The sequence below is a fragment of the Engystomops pustulosus genome, chromosome 4 (assembly GCF_040894005.1).
Source record: "Engystomops pustulosus chromosome 4, aEngPut4.maternal, whole genome shotgun sequence".
In the NCBI taxonomy this organism is placed as follows: domain Eukaryota; kingdom Metazoa; phylum Chordata; class Amphibia; order Anura; family Leptodactylidae; genus Engystomops; species Engystomops pustulosus.
In genome coordinates this window covers 149446060-149464881 of record NC_092414.1, presented here as the reverse complement: position 1 = coordinate 149464881, position 18822 = coordinate 149446060, and the positions used below count along the sequence as shown (strand labels likewise).

Below are 18822 nucleotides of genomic sequence, written 5' to 3'. Positions count from 1 at the left end.
CCCGCTCTCTATATTGTGTGTGTGTGGCTCATGCCCGCCGCCCGCTCTCTATAGTGTGTGTGTGTGTGGCTCATGCCCGCCGCCCGCTCTCTATAGTGTGTGTGTGTGGCTCATGCCCGCCGCCCGCTCTCTATATTGTGTGTGTGTGGCTCATGCCCGCCGCCCGCTCTCTATAGTGTGTGTGTGTGGGACTTTGCATAGAGGGTTTTTGTGACTTTTCATTGCTGAAAAGTCGCACAGATCTATTCCTGCCACTTCACTATACTGGTGTAAATATAGAACGACTGCTAGAGCAACATTGTGCAAAGCCAGGTTCATGACTTGCGCCTTATTAAAAAAAAAAAAAGTCACTAAGTCACTCCCTCCCCCTGCTGGTGTATGTGCTGCAACTTCTGGTGCATTTTGCGTCTTTTTGGAAGAAAATCCCAGACACTTAAGAACATTTATTTTAAGGGCCAAAGCCACTTTAATGAATCTGATAAGCAGCAGAGATCCAAATACAGACGTAGAACTGTCCCAAGGAGCCTGTCTAATGATAATGTTGCCCTGTGTGTGTATGGCACTTGCCCGGTGCCCTCTCTCTACAGTGTGCAGTGGTCATTACTTGTCTGTTTAGTGTATATGTAGTAGCTGTCATACATGACTCACCTGTCTCCTCTTGTTCCCTGCAGAACACTGTAATGGAAGAGACTGCGATATGGGAGCAGCAGACAGTTACACTTCACAGGGTAAGTCCTCCAGCCAGCTATGAGTTAATTCCCTCTGCGTAACTCAGGATACTGACTGCCACTGGGAACAATAGACAAAAGCCAGATGTCAGGAAGCCAAAGAGAAGGAAATAGGTTTTTGTCATTTTCCTTTTGTCTAAATCGCTTGTAAACTTTGTGTCATTGTCAGCTGTAGTTTAAAAATATGTAGTGGGCATTATTGGCAAGACAGAGTTGACAGTCGAGTATCCAGACTGAATGGGATTGTATTCTTATTCTGCTGGAGCAGTGCTGTAGTGATGTGAACAGTGCATAGAGCTGCTGGGCTTCTTATGTCAAAGCTGGATGGAGTGATGGATTGTATAAATGATAGGTCATGGCCAGTACATTGTCTCCCATGAGACATAGTGATTATACAGGGAGTTGATTTATGGAAATATAAGGGCAATAACCTAATAATCAAGCATAATTTAACAGTCATATATGACATTGTATTGAACAGTTATATAATAATATAGGACAATAATATAACATGGAAGACTTATGGTCAACAACCTGTGACCCACTTGAACGTTTTGTTAACAGGAACCTGTCGCTTACTTTTGCCCCACTTAATATTAGCCCCCACAGGTAGAGTATGACATATCTTTTCTAGAATTGCCTCTTCTACATGAAATCTCACCTTTTTACCTATTAAAAAAAATCTCTGAAGCCTTGTGGAAATAAGTAGAGCAGAATCATCTGTTGTATATTGAGCTCTACAGCAGTTCTGGTATCATATTAACCCTTTCAGGACCTTGCCCTTTTTTGTTTTTTCATTTTCCACTCCCCATGATCAAAAATCCATAACTTTTTTTATTTTTCCATGTCCAGAGCTGTGTGACAACTTGTTTTCTGCGTAACAAATTACACTTCATAGAGATGGTATTTATTATTCCATGCCGTGTACTGGGAAGCGGGAAAAAAAAATTCCAAATGCAGTGAAATTGGTAAAAAAAAATGCATTTGTGCCGTTTTCTTGTGGGCTTGGATCTTACGGATTTCACTGTGCACCCCAAATGACATGTCTACTTTATTCTTTGGGTCGGTGCGATTACGGGGATACCAAATGTGTATAGGTTTTATAATGTTTTCATACATTTAAAAAAATTAAAACCTCCTGTACAAAAAATTTTGGGGGGATTTTGCCATCTTCTGGCGCTAATAACTTTTTTATACTTTTGGTGTACGGAGCCGTGGGTGGTGTCTTTTTTTGCGGATTTTGATGACGTTTACAATGTTGTCAATTTTAAGACTGTTCAACCTTGTGATCTGTGTAGTTCCACACAGATGGGTATTAAGATGAGAATAGACCACTGTTCAGACGATTCAACTGTGTTTTCTTATATCTCGTAACCACTCAATTAATTACGGGGCTACTGTAGAAATGATTTAAGCCGCAATAGTGTAGTATGTCCAACCAGGTAAAAATTTATTTAGATAAAAACATACTCACAAAACAAAAGTAGAAATGCGCATCCAAAATCCACCATGCGGACGCCAGTCACGCTAGTTCGCCCTTTATTGTAATGTAATTGCGTGTGAGGTGGCAGTATATTGCTTAATATACCTTATTATTAGGTATTATACATCTATTAATAGTTCCGCACCAGTTTCTTGATATGTAAAGTGAAGCCTCCTGTCTTTTACCACATCAGACAATCATTCCGGTCCATAAAATGGTCACCGATGGAGGGTTGTGTGATCTCTAGCTGTCCATTAACTAACCCCCTTTCCAGGACCTTTTTGATAATATTTATGAATATAAGATCAAGGTCCTGTCAGGGCAATTGTTCATGGACAGTTAGAGATCACATGACCCTCCATCTGCGGCCGTTTTATAGACAGGAATGTCTGGCTAATGAGGTAAAAGACAGGAGGCTTCACTTTACATATGAAGAAAGCAGAACAGAACTATTAATAGATGTATATTGGTAAATTACCTAATATCCTGCCCCCAACACACACACACGCACACGTACACGTTAGGTAAAGTGGCCAAACCCTTTAAAGGCTGTATATATAGCTGTGAAATGGAAACATTTTGTAACCTGACCATGAATTGAGCAGGTTATGGTTGTTTCCTTTGAGGATTTCAGCCTGACCACATTTCTACTGTCCCTTGTAGCATCACTTCAGTGCAGGATAGTAGATCCATAGTCTACCTGAAACCACCAGCATCATACCACAGGACACAACCTGTCAGGGAGCCATGTAAACCTTAATAATTGTTTTAACTACTGATGCCAGAAGTTTATAAAAACAGTTTGGGGACATGAACCTGAGAGACTTTTGTTTCCAGAGCCTCTCAGTGATGTCTTTTCACTCACGGAGCTGAGCAGAGCAGGTCTCCCCTCTCCCTGCACTTTCTGCTTCTGCTAGATTACACTTGTTCTGCTCATTGTAGAAGCCTGTGATACTGCAGCAAAGATGGGCTCTGGATACACCGACCAGAGCCGCTGAGGCTCATTAGCATCATTTTAAAAGTTTCTTTTAGAAGGAAGGAGTCCATGCATAGCAGTGCCTGGATCTATGAGTAAGAGTCCCTGGTTTATCATGATGGATCTTGATGGTAGGTTTTATTTAACACAATGCAGTGGTAGTTGCAATTGAGAAAGGGTAAATCAAAGTTTAGGTGGATTACATTGTAATATGTAAAATCCAAAGGTAGTGGGGAATTGTCACCAATATAGCATGCAGAAATTAAGTAAAACTTGTGTGATAGTCTCTACTTGTGTATGGATTCTGCAGAGCACCATTCATTCATGTTCTTCTGTAATACAATATTACAGAGTCTGCACCAGAATTACACTGCATGTAAACACGTCCTCATAAAACCTTTTAATTCATCTCCTGTAGCCGGGACAATGGTTCCTTTTATAACAGATGTCATTGTTAAGGCTAAAGTCACTTTTTAGATTAGCTCTTCTAATAAACACGTGAAAACCTTTTTGGTGAACTAGAGCCTGGCCTTTCTCTAAATCAGTTGTTTAATCTATACTTATTTGTGCAAAGTTCTTCTATGTGTGCTACAAGCACATATTGTACTATTCACGCTGTGTAGGTAGTGTACTTTGGAGGGATACGTCAACTTTCAAAATATAGGTCGCCCTTAGGCTATGTTCAAAAAACATATATTTGTGCTCATGTTAGAAAAGAAATAAGGTCTGTAATGTCTTGTCCGTGGAGCTGTATGGGCCGGTGTAGGCCCAAGTCCATATTAGGTTAGCATGATGCGTATAAACCTCTATACTTTTGCGATACTTTCATACGGTTCAATACTGGGATTCTGTCACTCTCTGTATTTAAGAACTTCTGCTGTTGTACAGGCTACTAGCTGCTTCAGAGGAGAAACCCGGAGAGGGAATCCTCAGAGGAGACATGGGGCAGCGGCAAAGCAGGGAAATATAATGAGCTGTCCATATATGGTGTTTGTGCATCTCCCAGGGCTGCTCCTCACAAAGGTCTCTAAATTATATAATGCTATTAATTTCAATGATTTTATCCCAGTGAGGGGCGTTGAACTCACAACCTCCACTCCACCTGCCATGGAGATTCAGGATCTCTATTCACTAGACTATGGCTTCACTAGTTGTATTTTTTTTTCTGACTAGAGCTTCATGCACTGGTATATAGAGATGTAAATTCTCTAATATATTTATACATTATCTTTTTTTTTTAACATATCATTAATACAGTTAAATAGAATTAATAAAAGTGTATAGAGACGCAACATAAATTATACATTTTATATTAACATTACTAGATCTTATCCTTTTTTTGAAACGCATATGCGATTGGGCGACTCGCTCCCAAGCATTTTTAAACGCAATGCAAACGCCCCATGTGACCCCACCCTAAACATTGAATCCAGATAATACTTGAAAGTATTGTATTGTGATACGTCATCGGAAGCATCGAGCCGTCTTGTTTTTACCCCTTCAGCTATCAGCACATAGTAATGTATATGGGAGGAAAATCCCCATATACTGCCATACTGTAAATGTAAAAAAATATTAAAAAATTCTATAAATAGTTATCGAAAGGTCGTACAGGCGTAAAAATGGCAGCATTGAAAACATGAAATACCATCACTATGAAGTGCAATTTGTTACGCAGAAAACAAGCTGTCATAGAGCTCTTTACGTGGAAAAATAAAAAAAGTTATAGATTTTTGAAGGTGGGGAGTGAAAAATGGAAGTGAAAAAACTAAAGGGCCAGGTCATTAAGGGGTTAAAGAAACTGATGCATAAACTGATCAAAAAGCCAAAATGGGAAATGGTCATTTTACACTGAATTTTACCCTTCTACCTTGAGATCTGTGGTAAATATCTAAAGCAGAAATTGACCTGCCATGAATTTCTTTGTGACAGACTTCCACAATGTGTAGATTAGATTATCTGAAATCTCATTTATATGGCTGGTAATTTAATATGGTGCAGATTATCTACAGCCTTACAGGTGGCCTTGGTGTGTAGCCTGTGGATAAAATCCTACAAGAGCATAAATCCTTAGTAGCAGAGGATAGACTGTTCTAGGACGATGCATATTGTGTAAATGTTGGTCACATTTATAGGGTTTTGATACCATGTTCTGTAGGGGGGCAGGATGTTGGGTAACTTACAATAAACATATATAATATGTTCTGCACAGCTTTCTTGGAATGTAAAGTACAGCCCCTGGTTCAGAAATATCTTTTATGTTATCAGCTGCCATTCATGCCCACAAAAGGTCAGAGGTGGAGGGTCATGTGATCTCTAACTGTTCTTGACCAATCTCCCTTTTAGGACCTTAAGCTTGTGTTTGTGAGTAGTGTCATAAGGTGCTAGATGGGCGATTGGTCATGCGCGTTTGGAGATCACATGTCCCTAAATCTCTGCTTGTTTTATGCTCAAGAATTGAAGCTTATGAGGTAAAAGACATTTCTGGACCAGGAGAAATGGACCATATCAAGAAAGCAGTGCAGGATAGGTAATAAACCGTTATGCATTTAATATCCTGCCCCTTTAAATTACAAAAAAGAGATACTATGATGTAAAGTGCCCCCCAGCCTTTTTTTTGGGGGCCACTAGAATGAATATATAATATGAATATGTATGCATGTATATATATTACCAACAAATGGAGGGGATGGCAGGCTTTTGCAGGGAATCATTAAAGGGTAAACCTGGTTACCTGACCTGCTCCAAGAGCTTAAAGGAAACCTACCACGTGAAATAGTAGGTGTAAGCTGCAAATACCGAGCACCAGCACAGGGTGAGCTGGTGCCGGAGCTTATTTCCGTTATTGTCATAAACCACTGTATCGCCGTTTAAACACGTGCGTGACCTCATCGGCACTTCCTGTGTAGGTGCGCGCAATACAGCGGTTTATGACAATAACGAAAATAAGCTCCGGCACCAGCTCATCCTGAGCTGGTGCTCGGTATTTGCAACTTACACCTACTATTTCACGTGGTAGGTTTCCTTTAAAGGGGTATTCCCATTTTAACAAGTAATGGATACTGTTTGAATAATGAAAGGTTATACAATTTTCCAATACACTTTCTGTATCAATTCCTCACGGTTTTCTAGATCTCTGCTTGCTGTCATTCTATAGAAAGCTTTATTGCTTATTTCCAGTAGACGAAAATCTGGCCCTGGTCACACAGGTGCACGGCTTATTACATCACACGGCTCTGATCACTCTCTGATACTAACGAGCCGTGCACCTGTGTGACCATGGTCAGATTTTTGTCCACTGGAAATAAACAATGAAGCTTTCTATAGCAGGACAGCACGCAGAGATCTAGAAAACCGTGAGGAATTGATACAGAAAGTATATTGGAAATTGTATCATTTTTCATCATACAAATAATAACTAATTTCCAAAATAGGAATAACGGAAGAGTAGGTGTGGTGGATGTGCCTGGCCATGATGCTTGTGTGCAGCAGTATGTTGGAGAGATCTCCAACACCAGTGATCCAAATCCATCTATATAAATGCATTTTCACAGTCCAGTTAGTTGCTACTAACACACACAAAGGTGTGATACAAAGCCAAGCTGGTGAGAATGCAGCACTACAATGTGAGATCCACAGAATATTCCCAGCTGTAGTAGCTACTCCTACTAGTTATAGTTCATATAGTAAACTAGAAATATGCTTATCTTTTCACTGCCTCTGTATGACCTCCATCACTTAAATTTATGTCATACATGTATGACTATCTGCATGGATTAGATACTGGGGCATCGTGTGCTGGCTAGACATTACTATATCCTTTTATTATCATCTTCAATGTTGTAGCTCTCTAAGGGTGGTGGCACACATGGCGTTTGGAACCCGTTTTTAAGCAGTCCTTTAAACATGCGTTTTAAAAATACATGCGTTTTTTAAAAACGTATCCATTTTTTTTCCGGTTTTGTCCATTTTTTTTCAATTATCTTAAGATAATTGGGAACAACTGTCAAAAACACATGCATTTTTTTAACGGACTGCTTAAAAATGGCCTAAAAACTGGTTCAAAATGCCACGTGTGCCACCACCCTAAATATTTGTTGCTTTAGTGTTCTACAGGGGCAAGACTTGAATGATGTGGGCTAATATATATATAGTGGGCATAAATCTAGCTCTGCAGCTTTTCTCATATTTATGTGAGTGAGATATAGTTCCCTATGACAATCACGGCGGTTTCTCATAAAGTGGACGGTGGGTGGCCTAAGTATTATATTGACACTTAAATACTTGGAGCTGGAAAGCAAATTCTTTTTTTTTTTTTTTTTTTTTTTATAAAACAAGTTTGGAATATGTATAAAGAGTCAGATTGCTCTTAACCACAACAACCACCAGAATTGGGGATGTCTAGCATCAGAAGAAGGCTTGGCCTGAAATCCTAAGAGTGCTGTCACATGGTGCATTTTTATATGCACTTAAAATGCATAAATTTTTGCATGTACACCATGTGTTTGGCTGGTTTGGATCTGTTAATATAGCCACTTACACTTCCAGAAATGAAGAAAAACATTTTCACACCTGCTTACACTTCCAGAAATGACAAAACACGCGGTTTCAGTGTGTTTTAAAATGCACCAAGAACACTTGTGACAGCACCCTTAAGCAACCAAAATAGGAACCAGTGTGGCACCCCCCGTGATCCACAATTTCCATTGTGATAAAACTTTTTAAAGTGAACCTTTTGGAGGTAATAGCCTATTACTTGTTCATTTCAAATAGGTATTTGTCAGCAATACGAGGAAGACCAGTGCTTTTTTAATTGTTTTATTTTACATTACTGACCCCCTGTCAGCTGTGTGTGGTGCGTCCCTGGCATCAGTTCAAACAGCACAATTCATCTTCTCCATCCCTCCCTCAGCCTCTTCCCTGCTCCCTGAGGAGAAGACTACTTGTGCTATTTGAGCTGCCCCTCAGCGACCACAGACTCTGCACCCCCTGATACTCACTAAGTAATGTAAAATAATCGATTAAAAAGCACTGTATTTATTCATATTGCTGACAAAAACATTTTTGAAATGAACATGTCATGGATTGGAACCTGTGTTCAGGTAAAAATGACCTCCCTGATGACAGGTTCCCTTTAAGTATAATAATAGGGGGCTTCCAGTTTGGATGTAATATATGCATTTGGATAGGTTTCCAAAATCCAATATGTGGAGATCTAACACCAGAATAATGGCAAAGAGCAGAGCCTGGAAGGCTGCTGGAAACTTCGCTGATCAATATCGGTGACCTCTCGCTGAAAAACTTGTTTTGAATGTGTGGTTTTAATGTATAACGTTATGTGACAATCTTTCCATAGGCTCCAGGATTTGGATTTGGGATCGCAATATCTGGAGGCAGAGATAACCCCCATTTTCAGAGTGGAGAAACTTCTATTGTCATCTCAGATGTTCTCAAGGGAGGGCCTGCAGAAGGCCTGCTACAGTAAGTAGTCTTTAGTAATTTATATGTATACTAACTGTAGCCCTTGGCGTTGCCTGGGGTAGTAAATAACTGCTCTTGGCTATAGCAAAATCAAATATTTTTTGTTAACCCTCCATCTTACCTCACACATATGCTGCCTTATACGTATTGCTTATAGTAACAAATCACAGCTCAGAGCTCATATTAATGACCTGTGGCAAAACGGCAACCAATCATGACTCAGCTTCCAACTGCCACAGCAGCAGACCATGGCTCCTTTATATGTATATGGTAGTTAATAAGTATATTCTGGAAAGCGTGGGGTGAAAATTGCAGCTCAAAACCTAGTCTGACGTTCCCTGAGTCACAAAGGACTTTGGTGATTGTGAATGTGACGGCGCAGTTTCCTTTAGTGAACACCCACAGAATTATTTATTTTTTGCTCTAGATGGGAGAGCGGATGTGATGTATAGGATTATGATTTTGAGTTAAACAGCAGAGAAATTCTTGGCAGGGCTTCTAGAGAGTGCTGCTTTGTTCACTTTATATGTTAGTATTGCCTTTTCAAAATGCACAGGAAAAACAAATCTGACAGTTTTGAAGCACTTGTTCCTATTCAAAAAAAACACTGGCATTTGTGGGAACACCTTTCAGGGTCCTGCTTGTCCCGCCCACACACAGTGATTGACAGCTTCTGGTGTACCTACCCTGCTACACGGAGAGCTGCTAATTGGCCTTTGTTGAGACTCTCCCATAATCTCCATCAGGATTTTCTCTTCTTTTTACTTAAAATGTCTGCACTGCAGATTAATATACATCATTGCAGCCAAATATGGATAAATATACATCTATGTAATCATTCTGCTTTCCTTACTCTGTCATTGTGTTATTTCTATTGGCTTTTAACATTCAGTAACTTTTTACTACACTTTCTGAATATTTGAAGGAACAGGTTCCTCCAGGTGTATGTGCTCCACTGCTTTTTGGCGTTGACAATTGTCTAAAATCTGATTTATCTTATCTTGCGGATGTTGTGGACTGCAATTTTTTTCCCCTGTTTGTTAGTCCTTTATTTTGACAAGCCGTGAGCACAGATGATAAATGTTCTGCCTGCCAAATGTGAAGAGGCCTCTTCTGTAATGAAATGGCCGTGCATAATTGAACTCTGTAATAAAATAGTCATTGATTTGTTAATGTGCTGTATGTATTTCGGTCCTTATTGTAATGCTCTGCTTTTCAGCTTGGCTTTAAGGTTGAGTTTTCCAGGTTGTTGTGTTTTTTTTTTTTTTAATAAATCAAGTGTTTAAAAGAAATACCTTATCCGGTGGCAAATACATAGATTGTCTAAATCTGAATGATAAATCTGGCGCAGTTTGTGAGTTTATAGGATCTGCAAAGTTTGACTATCTGTTGACTTGGTCTGTCCTCAAAAAATGCATTGTGTGATATATGTTGCACGCTCCATTGAATCTCATCCCTTAAAGATGATAAACAAATAAAATCATAAAAATATTAGGTATTGCTGTATCCCAAAAGTCCCAAAAAATACAAAAACATTTATTGGAGGCGAGCCCCCAAATGTTTGTGAAAAATGGCACACAAGGGTCAAACTCTAAAAAATGTACTAAGTGATCAAAAGGTCATACAATTCCCAAAGTGATGGCAATGAAAACATCAGCTCATCTCACAAAATGTTATGCCTTACCCAGTTCTGTACATTGAAGTATGAAAAAGTTCTTGGCATCACAAGGTAAAACCTGCATTCATTTGGTATCCCCTTGATCATACCAACTCAAATAATAAAGGAGAGGTGTCATTTGTGCACAGTTGCAGCGCTGGGGTCCTGGGTTCAAGTCCCACCCAGGTAAACATCTGCAAAGAGGTTGTATGTTCTCCCCGAGTTTGCGTGGGTTTCCTCCCACACTCCAAAACATACTGGTAGGTTGATTAGATTATGAGCCCCATTGAGGACAGGGACTGATTTGGCAAGCTCTGTGCAGCGCTGCGTAATCTGTGCACTATATAAATAAAGGAATCATTACTACATTGAAAGCTGTAAAAACCAAGCCTACAACAAAATGGTGCATCAAATTCACGACACTCAGAATTTCTTTTGTGCTTCCCAGTACATGGCATGGGATGTTAAATAAAGTTATCGATTTTTATAGATTTAAAAACCTTTATGGATTGGTAGCACAAGAACCACCAGTGTTTGCCACTGATTTAATATTAGGTACGTCTCCTACCAAAAATTCACATATGATTTTAGCTATAATATTTCTCACTTTCTTGCATAAAATATTTGGTAAATTCCCCCCGAGATGCCGTGTCATTCCCTTGACGGTCTCCATGGTGCCACACTATACAGGGCATATGATGGCTATTTAGATGGTCAAGTCCTCTTGTTGTATTAGATGTATTAGTATTCCCATAACATGTCCTGCTGTGTTTCTGTGTAGTCATCCAAATGTAAATCCTGCCTTGTAAATGAGGAACTTTATTATGGTCTCTATATGATGCATGGCAGAGACTTCTTCATCTTTGGAAATAACCCTTATTTTGAGCTTTCTACAGTTAAGATGTTCAATCAGGGTTCCCTTTGCTGTAAAAGTGTTGTAAACCTGTAAGAAGCAGCTTTAGGTGTTATTGTGTAATTCATGCATATTCGCTTCACACTTGGTTTTATTTTAACTACATTAGCACAACTAGCTGAAAATGTATGAACACTGCATTAACACCTAGGAAGCAGAATAGACTTTTAATGTAACACAGAATCTGCTCCAGTCTTGGTATTGAAGGTCTTTCACAACAGATGTATCCCTGTCTCATGGATGGAATTCAATTCCTCTTTCAGATGAACATTTTGGTTCTAGGATCTGCTCTATATTCAAATCCAATTTTTTTTTCTCCTGGATTCCTTTGGTAATTGTTAGCACTTCTCTGCTGCAAAGATGAAATCTCCACATACACAAAGGTTAAGACACATGGCCATGATTACTCCATGAAAAACAAACCATGCGTTTGCTGGTAGGTTCATCAATCATGTACAGTGATGTATCCTGTTTCAAGGACCGACCACAGTGCCAAGGATGTGACTCTATGTATCATACTGATGTTTGATATAAGGAGGACCTTTTTCCCTGGAGAACAGCAGCACCAAATTGTATTAATGATTGCAGCAAGGGAAAGGGACTTGTAGCACTATGATGCTGGGAGTCCCCTTCTTGTCCTGTTCTTGGGTCCAGACGTGTAGTGGCTGGATTTCTCAGACCACCTCCACCATCGTGTTTTGGCTCTAGACAGTAATCCCTGTTGAAATTCTTGGAAGACTAGCTTGAGCTTTTGATGGATGTTGTTTGGTCACACCACCCTTGTGATTCTCGGGTAAGGCATTAAGGGGGTAACAAGTTAAAGGATATGGAATCAAATTCTGATTAGTGATGGTTTGAATGCTGGCACCACCACATTAGAGTGACCCTTTAGCTCTGTGCCTGCTATATTAAAAAAAAAAAAAAAAAACCCCTATACTTGCCTAGAGACGCAGGAGCTGTCTGTGCAGTAATTCATTGAAGCTGAAGCAGAACACCCCGGCTTCATTGTGTAAGTCTAGTACTTACACAATGGCGCATGCGCAGTGATGCCAAGGTGTTGTACACCAGCTTCACTGTGCGACTGCACAGGAACAGAGAGGTCCGGATTGAGGCAAGTTTTAAAGATTTAGTTTAACAGTGGGCAGAGAGACCATTGCACATAAGGACCTGTGGGTGGTATAGTGATTGTATTTTCCTGTTTGGAAAGCCTATCTTCTGAGAAACATAAATATTTTACTGTGAGCTGGCGACACTGCTAAAACCCGCGGCACAACGCAATGATTGTGTATGCATCAGGAAATGGACAGCACAATAAAAAATGCAGGGAACGAAATTGTACTACTTGTCTTTTATAAGGCTTAAGTGAAGGTCGAGGCATTTATAAATCATAAAATGACTTGCATCTGATCATGTTTGATAGAAACCAGAATGGTGAATTGTTTTTCTATGCTCGGGTTGTAATATGCTACTTACAGGTTTCTAATTTCTTCTTTTCAGGGAAAATGACCGGGTTGCGATGGTCAATGGGGTCTCCATGGATAATGTTGAGCATGCTTTTGCAGTTCAGCAGTTAAGAAAGAGTGGTAAAAATGCCAAAATTGTAAGTCTACTTAATATATAAAATCCCAGATTTATGTATAAATTATACAAGTTTTTCAGTAGTGACATTTTCCTTGGAACAGTTTTCATGCATTTAATGTGTATTGATCTGTATTTTATTGCTGTAGTTGTTTTGAACTCTACTCAGATTAAAATGCAGGGAAGTCAGTCATATATTTCTAGGCTGGCTCTCCCTTTGACAAAGGTAAATCATAAATTCTACAAAATGTTATCTTTTGTGAAGCTTGACAGGATATTTATAAGAAGCTGGTTCGTTTGCTGCATTATGTTTGTTTTCTTTCAAAAATGTAGAAATGATTGATTTTATTTTATTTATTTTTTACTCCCATCACCTAATAAAGACTATACGGCGGAAGAAAAAAGTACAGCTTCCAGTGGCTCGTCCCGATCCGGATCCTGTGTCTGAAAATGATGGGGACAGCTATGAGGAAGATGTGCCTGACCAGAGAAATGCCCACAGTGGTCCTGCTGCCAGCAGTAGGAGGAGTGAGAAGAGCTGGGTGAGAGATAGAAGTGCCAGCCGAGAGAGAAGTTTGTCGCCCAGATCAGACAGAAGATCCATCGCTTCCAGTCAACCTCCAAAACCTACCAAAGTGACCTTGGTGAAATCCAGAAAAAATGAAGGTTTGTTATGGCCATTGAAATCCATTGTTGTGTCCTCTCGTCATTACATCTTAGTAGGTTTCGTGATATTTACAGCTGTGTTGTGCTGGAAGTTTTTTGATGAAAAATATCAGTCTCTAGGTTGGGCTTCCTAATGGGTGTGCAATTTACTCCCACATTCATAAAGTTATTTGGGTGCACTTTGATATATCTGCCATGGCCATGTATACAGGCGTGCAGATGGGTATCTTTCTTTGGCAATACTCTTATATCAATTGACCTTTGTTCATTTTTACTGTGGGAGTTTTATGTACATGTACCAGAAGTAATTGCAATTTGTGTACTTGTCTTGCAGAATATGGCTTACGATTAGCCAGCCACATTTTTGTAAAAGAAATCTCTCAAGATAGCCTGGCGGCAAGAGATGGAAATATTCAGGAAGGTGATGTTGTGCTTAAGGTATGTTTTTAAATGTACACATTTCAATATTCTTGTTGAAGCTACCTGTATTTTTGGAACATATGGCATTAGCTTTTATAATAAGCCTATTTATTTGGTACTTAGGCAAGTTTATTTAACCAAATTTAACAAATAGCTGCTTTAAAGCAGTGTTTTGTTTTATGCCCCCATGCACTTTGCAGTGTTTCTGTGGTTGCATGTCTGTTGCATTGGTGCTGAAGTGTTTGAGCTCTGAGCTCTCCCTTGTATCTATGAATGTTTTTGTTTGAGGGCATCTGCCACCAGGATGAAGGACTGTAAGCAAATTAGCCTTGGGGGCTCCAGGCTCCATAGGTGGTAACAGAGACTGGAGCTCCTCAGCCTCTTTTGCAAACAGTCAGTGGTAGACTTGCACACTTTTACAAAAAAAGGTCTCCTACAGCCACAGAAGGGGGAGAAGGAACTCTTTGGGTGCCATCTATCAGGACGTGTACAACATTTCTGGTGTACGAGCCCTAAAATAATGGCAATTGCTTGTGAACCACCAATAGGTGCCATTATTTCCTCTTTTACACCACCTCCACCTCGTTGGTCTGAGCACTCCGGAGACTCTTGCTGTGCTCAGATGGGTGGTCCTTCATACTCCAGCACATGATTACGTTTCCCTCTTGTGTGATATGTTGGTATGATGCACGTGGAAGAGTGGTCAGTCTGTGAAACAGGACACTGCATTGTCTGTGCATCATGAACTGACAATGGTTGTGTGAAACTGCCCTTTAGCTAATGTTCACACAGACGTAGAAGAAAGATCTGTACATCTTCTGTGCAGTCCAGGTCTTCAGGTTTTGATTTACTTAAACTGATGTAAAATACCATTTTTCCTGTAACATTTTCTACATTGCATATATCTCCATGATTTTACATTTCTGTGGCTTATACTTCTGCCCAGATCAAACTCTTAACCACCTGGCTAAAGGATAACTCTTTCTAAAATAATGCAGTGATTTCATCTGCTAAATGGAAAATCGCCCTTTTCTGCTTGTATTGTAGTTTTGGATTATTGGCAATCTTTTGTTTCACAGATGTGCCTGTCTTCTCATCCTAGCGGTGACACTTTATAAACGGTTCATGGGGATGTTGATCAATAACACTAGCTGAGTTTACATTTCTCATGCTGGAATACTGGAGTAGTCTTATTCATGGATGAAGAATGTTAATAAAACTGCTGAAATGGGATTTTTGCCTTCAGCAAAGGCTGAAATTTGTGAAGCCACATATTGCTCTATAGGATAGCAAGAATTTATTTCCCCACACATTCATGATGATTTCTTCTTATGAGATACGTCCTGGAATTCTAGGAGCTATAACTTTGGATCCCTGGCACCTACAATCTATTTCTTTTCCTCCGATAGAGGAGAGGCTCCTCTTTCATTTGCATTTTGTTACTAGATACCGGCTATCCGAAGATATTCACGCTTAGTCACTTTTTTTTATTATTTATAAAGCACTTCATGTTACCTTAACACTAACCATCTCCTTGGCACCTAGAAACACAATTCTAGATTCATATGAAATAGGAGATTATCAGTGCCTTGGATCCAAAGTTTTGTAGAAAATTTTAAAAAATATGAAAATTAACCAGAGGCGCTCAGGCTGACATCACCAGAGTGCCTCTCTGCATCGCCACCTTTTAATTTATTCACGCTTACCGCCTGAGGAGCTCCTGCCCCGCTCTCTCCAAGCCCTGGCTTTCTGACATCACCGACCGACTCCTAGCTCCTCAGCCTGGAGGAGGCAGTACTATTACAGCGCGGAGTGTGAACAAATTAAAAGCCTGCGATGCGGAGAGTTACTCAGGTGACGTCAGCCTTAGATCCTCTGACTAATTTACATATTTTTAAAAACATTTTCTTTGCAAGTGTGATCTTTCTTTATTTACTAAGAACAGTTCACCTTAGTGCATAAGTGCTACAGATCTACCATTGGTGAAACTGATGGTAGATGTCCTTAAGAAAAACTTTCAGAAACTATTTTTTATTTAAATGCGATGTCCCAATTCATTAACCTGTTATACTATTGAAATAAAACTGTGGCTGTAGCAGGTGCAGTGTTACTGCTGAGCCTCTGTACCAGACGGTGAATGACAGTGCCGCACCGCATTGGGGCAAGTTTTACTATTGGTGGTTTTAGACTATCTGCAGCCAATGGATTATGAATTGGGACATCCCCTTTAATCATTAAGCTGCTTTAACCAATTGGTTTCTCCTTTGCTTTTTTTCCCCTCATACTGCTTTCAAGTGTTTTTCATCCCCAACAGCCGGTGACACTTCTATTAAAAATAAGCAGAAAACATTTGAGATAATAATTCCATTATTTATTTATTGCCAGCATGTTCCACAGCGCTACACATAGGTGCACTGATAACTTAAATTTGTAGAAAAATGATGTAGAGAAGGACTGTCTGGCCTGCTACAGACAGAGATCATGCTTTGCTTGCAGGATTTGTACAGACTACATTCCTCCACTCTTTGTTCACTTGCTATATGTCACTCAATCTTTTAGAAATTATTTACTCCAAGCATGACTGATCAGTAATCCCTCGATTGTTATTTTACAGATTAACGGCACGGTCACCGAGAACATGTCTTTGTCTGATGCAAAAACGTTGATAGAAAGGTCAAAGGGTAAATTAAAAATGGTTGTTCAAAGGGATGAGCGAGCAACTCTACTGAATGTTCCGGATCTAGATGACAGCCTTCATTCTGCAAATGCTTCAGAGAGAGACGGTATGGTGAAAAAGCTCATAGTAATGTACTTTTTAATTTTTTTTCTTCCTCTGTCTGATGGTGGTCTTCGTGACAGCATCGCTTAACGTAGTAGTGATGGCCAACTGATTACGTTACAAGCTCCTCACTTACCTATGCAGGATGGAGCTTTATAAAGACAGTTCAATGTATAATGTTTAGTGTCCTCACAAATAACATGTTTGAGTCTTGCCGATTTGATCTTTTTAACTCTTTCATTTACCATCCTTAACTGTGCTTGAGCAGTAGAATAAGTAGTGTTGTGTCTGAGAATATTTTAAGGCACGTCGGTGCTACTTACCATGTAAAACTTCTGTACATGAACCCCCATGGGTACCTCATGCACATGAACATGTGTGTGCCAGACAGGCTTTATTTGCATCATGTTTCGGCACTGGATATCGGCCATGAAATAAAGCGGACAAGAATAGGACCTTCTTTAGGTGCAGTGTAGTGACATGGTGCAGTCATTGTGCCTTGATGTGAAAAATTGCTCGGTTTTAACCCAGTATGACCATCTGTAGCACGGATATGAATTCGATCTCATTGCTGAGAGTTCAGATTGAATGTTTTGACTTCATTGTATTATTATTTTTTCCAATTTATTTTATTCATTCCTTGAAAAATAAAAATATATGTTATACCCCTTCCCCCTCAAATTGCATCTTGATGTTTTGGCTCATTACGCTTAGAACAAATTCTCACACCTTGCCAAGACTTGGAATGGAGTGATGTCTAATGGAGTTTGTGGGCAAACAATATGAATAGTTTCTATGATTAAAATCTTCTACAAGGGTTAACATTGACTGAAATCAATGAGGTGTTACTTTTATGCCAATTCTGGGGATGCAAACACTGAAGGATAAAGTGATTTCCGCTGCAGCTTTACATTGTTCTCCATGTTAATTATTATACAGAATTCAGTACGGTATATACTCAAGTATAAACAGAGTTTTTCAGCAAAAAAAATTTCAGAAAAACCCTGGGGGTGCATTCAGGTGTGTGTGTGGCCATGTGTTGCTTTTCTCTATGGAGGGGACACCCCCTCCTCTCCAGCGCACAGCGGTATGCCGGATGGGCATTCAGCTGTCAGAATGTACCCCAAGTCACCTTCTGATGCAAAATAACTACAGGCAGTCCCCTAGTTAAGGACACCCGACTTACAGACAACCCATAGTTACAGACGGACCCCTCTGCCCACTGTGACCTCTGGTGAAGCTCTCTGGATGCTTTAAAATAGTCCCAGATTGCAATAATCAGCTTAAAATTGTCTGCAATGAAGCTTTATTGATAATTCTTGGTCCTATTACAGCAAAAAAATTTGAAACTCCAATTGTCACTGGGGCAAAAAAAAAAAAATTGTCGGGAACTACAATGATAAAATATACAGTTTCGACTTACATACAAATTCAACTTAAGAACAAACCTACAGTCCCTATCTTGTATGTAACCCGGGGACTGCCTGTACTGCAAAATTCTGAGGTGTGAATTGGCCCTAACCTAGATTTTATAGGGGTCAAAAAGTTGTTGCATTATATTAAGAAGTTGGTTAAATGCACATTTTACTAATTATCTTTGAATCTAAACCTGTTGCTTTTTTTTTTTTTTCCTATGAAAAGATATTTCTGAAATTCAGTCGCTGACATCGGATCATTCCAACCGTTCACATGACCGACCGCGCCGTAGCCGTTCACGGTCTCCTGACCAGAGATCGGAGCCTTCAGACCATTCCAGACATTCTCCACAACAGCACAGTAACAGCAGGTGCCCTCTTCTCTGCTTTCTTTTCATATTAATTTAGGGGGGGGGGGGGTTTGGAGAGGAGTTTCTGGAGCTTTAAAATGAGCTGATTCAAGCATTCTTCAGTTTTTGCGTATTATTGAATCCAGGTTAAACCTCTGTTGTTGAGCGGTCAGTATGGTTCGGCTGCTTGCACACAATACACTTTGGATACATTTTTATTGCATTTTGAAACGCCTTTCCAACACATCAAACGAAATTCCTCCCAAAACGCTAATGCATTTGTTCACTAATCTCGTAGACTTCTTCAATGCGCTTTTAGTGAAACCGACATGTATAAAATAAAACCGAAGAAAATGTAGTAAGCTAAGGCCACATT

The 18822-nt window shown here is 39.7% G+C and overlaps 1 protein-coding gene across 18 annotated transcripts in view; it reads left to right on the top strand.

The window, feature by feature from the left end:
- Window positions 1-18822, top strand: part of TJP1 (tight junction protein 1) — a 349705-nt gene that overhangs the window by 305287 nt on the left and 25596 nt on the right. For all 18 annotated transcript variants that reach the window (XM_072148049.1, XM_072148050.1, XM_072148048.1 and 15 more), the window contains 7 exons: window positions 672-728; window positions 8544-8668; window positions 12736-12838; window positions 13200-13482; window positions 13817-13920; window positions 16517-16685; window positions 18323-18467. In XM_072148049.1, the coding sequence (XP_072004150.1) occupies window positions 672-728; window positions 8544-8668; window positions 12736-12838; window positions 13200-13482; window positions 13817-13920; window positions 16517-16685; window positions 18323-18467 (986 nt within the window). The remainder of the gene's footprint in view (window positions 1-671; window positions 729-8543; window positions 8669-12735; window positions 12839-13199; window positions 13483-13816; window positions 13921-16516; window positions 16686-18322; window positions 18468-18822) is intronic.